This window comes from Chiloscyllium plagiosum, chromosome 20 (genome assembly GCF_004010195.1).
Source record: "Chiloscyllium plagiosum isolate BGI_BamShark_2017 chromosome 20, ASM401019v2, whole genome shotgun sequence".
Taxonomy (NCBI): Eukaryota; Metazoa; Chordata; class Chondrichthyes; order Orectolobiformes; family Hemiscylliidae; genus Chiloscyllium; species Chiloscyllium plagiosum.
The window spans coordinates 44,427,032-44,431,079 of record NC_057729.1 but is presented as its reverse complement, the minus strand read 5'-3'; the positions used below and the strand labels follow the sequence as shown (position 1 = coordinate 44,431,079).

General features: G+C 36.8%; 1 protein-coding gene across 10 annotated transcripts in view; it reads left to right on the top strand.

The window, feature by feature from the left end:
• sgk2a (serum/glucocorticoid regulated kinase 2a) overlaps nucleotides 1–3,673 on the top strand; it is a 49,889-nt gene extending 46,216 nt beyond the window's left edge. For all 10 annotated transcript variants that reach the window (XM_043710674.1, XM_043710679.1, XM_043710672.1 and 7 more), the window contains 3 exons: nucleotides 195–350; nucleotides 1,856–1,945; nucleotides 3,073–3,673. In XM_043710674.1, the coding sequence (XP_043566609.1) occupies nucleotides 195–350; nucleotides 1,856–1,945; nucleotides 3,073–3,231 (405 nt within the window). In that variant the 3' untranslated portion in view covers nucleotides 3,232–3,673. The remainder of the gene's footprint in view (nucleotides 1–194; nucleotides 351–1,855; nucleotides 1,946–3,072) is intronic.
• The last annotated feature ends 375 nt before the right edge of the window (nucleotides 3,674–4,048 follow it).

Here is a 4,048-nt window from a genome sequence, read left to right as displayed (position 1 = left end):
AGGATTGTGGAATCAAGGGTTATGGAGATAAGGCAGGAACATGATACTGATTAAGGATGATCAGCCATGATCATATTGAATGGTGGTGCAGGCTCGAAGGGCAGAATGGCCTACTCCTGCACCTATTGTCTATTGTCTATTATTTCCTCCAGGATTTGATCAATGAGTAATGTTCCTTTCTTTTACCTGGACAGCCTCCCTTTTACAGTGAAGATGTAGCTGAAATGTACAATAACATTCTTCACAAGCCGCTCTACTTGCCTATGGGAATATCAGCAGCTGCTCGTGATATTCTGATGGGACTCCTACAAAAAGACCAGAAGAGAAGATTAGGAGCTGAAGCAGATTTTGTATGTGTGCAATTTGTCTATGACTGAACACTAATTACAAGACGATTTAACATTGCTTAGAAAGAAAATTAATGCAAGACAGTCAGCATAGCATTATTCAAAATAAATCGAGTCAAAGGATCATAACGAGTCATAAAGATACACTGCATGGAAACAGGCCCTTTGGCCTAACTTGTCCATTCCAACCAGGTTTCCTGTACTGATTTGCCCATTGTCCTGCATTTGGCCCATGTCCCTCCAAACCTTTCCTATTCATGTACCTGTCAATGTACTTATTACTGCATCAGTGGACCATATTCCTATTATAGTGTTTACCTGGTAGCTTGGCCAATATTTGTCCAGTAATCAATAAAAACAATGCAAACAAAATGGACACAGTTCAGCTCTTAGTTTGCAGCGATTAGGTTAAGGTATTTAAGATTACCAAGGATCTTTCAACTTTATCCCCAGCTATTTCAATACAGTCGATTATCCTTGTTTGAATCTATTTTTCATTACTGTATGCAGCATATTACATTTTTTTCGGGGGGTCAGTTAGGTCTGTTGGTTGGACAGCTGGTTTGTGATGAAGAATAGTGCCAACAGTGTGGGTTCAATTTCAGCTGAGAAGAACATGAAGGTCCCATCTTCTCAATCTTTCCCTTCGCCAAAGGCATGATGTCCTTCAAATTAAATTTACCACCAGTCGTCTCTCTAATGAGAGCAGACCTATGGGATTTTTGTGGCTTTACCTTATTATTTTACATTTTGTTGTTAAATATTATTAGCCACTTTGTCTTCTTAAATACATTTAGTTCTTATTGTACTTTACACTGTCCTTCCTGGATTGACTACTGTGAAGTTGACCAGCTCGTATGGAATTTCCGAATCCATCATTGATATAAGCTTAAGAGATAGCAGACCAATACCAATTAGGAGTAATCCACTAAACTATTCCCACTAAAAATTAGCATATTTTTTTCTTTGGCATCTTTAATTCATTCAGATCAGTTCCATTTCTTGGTTATTGTGATGAGAAGAATTGACCTAAATTGCAAGCTCAGTAAAAAGATAATGTTAAAGGTCAATCCTGAAACAAGGATTGTAAAAATCTCAGAAAAACAGAGTCGCATGCAGCCCATTTAACTTGCTTTGCTGCATAATTCTTTCTCTTCATAAACAATATTAGCCTCATATCTATGGCCTGTCAGTGTGGTATTTCTACTTCTTTAAGAGAAATTTTAGGTACTTTCTGGCACTTTACAAGCAAGTAGATTGTGATTCCTGAGGAATGACACAACCCATTCATTACATATATGAGTTTACAATTCAGTTTATAATAACTAACCCTAACCATCAATCATTGTTATCTGTTCTGCTTTTAACAATGAGCAGATACAAAGTGGTTAGTATCAGCCCTAATCATATTTTTAAAATCCAAAAATCATATTCATGTCAAGCTTTAGAATGAAACATGAACAAATGACCTTACTCAACTAACTTCATTGTATTTTCTCCTGACACAGCTTGATATAAAAAAACATGCATTTTTTTCATCCATTAATTGGGAGGATATCTACCACAAGAGAATTACCCCACCATACAATCCCAATGTGGTAAGCTTTCTGGTTTCTGTTGGTTTTTATATTTGTGGAGCTATACATTTTTGTTTTGTGTGCGTATGTATTTCACAAGAGAATGCAATGCTGCATTAAAATCTGCTTACATTTTCATAAAATCACCAGTGATGGTTTATGATTAAAGCACAGGTACCTACTAACATTAAACATGGAAGTAGTTAGATAGGTGCATTTCAGTTTGATCAGTATTGCACAAGGGGAAGATGGGTGTTGTTCTTGAGTGTGGGATGGGGCATACCTTTCCTCTTGAATCAGCTCATCACATCTAGGGTGCCGTTTAGTTATTTGTAGTAGGAACTGCATGGAATGGGCTGAGATCATTTGTTACCTTCCACGTAAAGTTTGAAAAGTAAATGAAACTCATGTCAATCTGTTTGATTTTGGTCAAGAAGATTTTAGTGAAAATACAATGTATTATACCTTCTCACTTCGAACAAAAATTCCACAGTGAGAATAATATTTTCCCAACTATTGGAAATCTGTAATAAGTGTATAAATGGATGTGATGGAAGTTAGTTGAGGTTTTTATACAGACAAAATTACTGTTATGTTAATTTAATGTGTGATTAGAATCAATAGGTGATGGGGTGTCTGACAGGCCAGAACCTGCCCATTATTTCAACTGCTAGGAAAATTGGAATTGTGTGGAATTGTTTGGGGTGTAGCAATGTTGATATAAAGAAAGGTTTTGCAATTCTTGCTGCCTAAGGTCTGGGAAGGGCTTAACTTCAGACTTCATTTCATTCCTTCTGTATGCCAAGGTCTCACTTACAGGATCTCTTTAAAAACTTTACATTACATATAATTCAAGGTGAGGTAAAGTGCACTTGTGAAGGGAAATAGGGGTGGGGAATCATGAAGGAAAACCATGATCATGTAAAAGTGCATTTTTCACTAATATTTTAAGGTCTAGCAGGCCAATTCTGTGAGCTTTACTATGGCATTGTATAGACACTTAAAGCATTTTCATCACCAGAAAAGCTGCACCACACTGAATAAACACAGGATAAAATAAATAAATTTACCAACTTTTCTGAAATTTTTACATTTGACAAGTACATTGAGCAAAAACTAACTTCACAGTTTCTTTGTTTTTTTTTCAGGCAGGCCCTGGTGACCTCCAGCATTTTGATCCCGAATTCACTGAAGAAATTGTCCCTAATTCTGTGGGACGCATTCCTGACTCTACTATGAACAGCCCAACAACAACAAGTGCATTCCTGGGATTTTCCTATGCTACTACAGATGATAATTTAAGATGATAACTAAGTATTTAGGTGATCTGAGAAACTTAAATGAACATGCAATCAAGAAGAAGAGAATGTCACAGATAAGATGGCTTCAGCCCAAAACCTTCTGGAGAAATTAATGTTTATTTTGAATGAAAAATGACTTGTTTACAGTCTTCTGAACAGTATAATGCATATGAATATGTGTTTTTGAAATACTTCATGTAGTCAATCTCCCATTAGAGTATCAATGTGCCTGTGGAACTCAATTCTAAACATGTCAGCACAAGAACATTTACATGGTAAAAATGTCCCCATCTCTTCTCTACCTGTTTTGCTTTAATGTCACGCATATCTTTGTAACTTCCAGCCTGTAATATACCTTGATGTTGATTTTGTTTGTTTTAGTCATTATGAGCAAGCTGACACTTAAATAGACTGTTTAAATAATTAATAAATTATAGTGATTTGATTAATCTAATAATTATTTTAAACAATACATAACACACCTGACACATGCAAAACTGTAGTTTTAAAAGAGAGTTTAGATAGATTAGATAAAGAGAGGCTGATCATGGCCCACATCACCTCCAGTCTCCTAGCTTGCCTCAATCCCCTACAATTTGCCTACCGATGTAACAGGTCCACAGCCAATGCCATATCCCTAGCCCTGCTCTCATTCCTGGAACATCTGGACAACAAGGACACCTATGTCAGATTCCTGCTCATTGACTACAGCTCTGCCTTCAACACCGTTACCTCCTCCAGGCTGATCTCAAAACACCATAACATTGGTCTCAGCTCCACCCTCTGCAACTGGATCCTCAGCTTTCTGACCCACAGACCACAA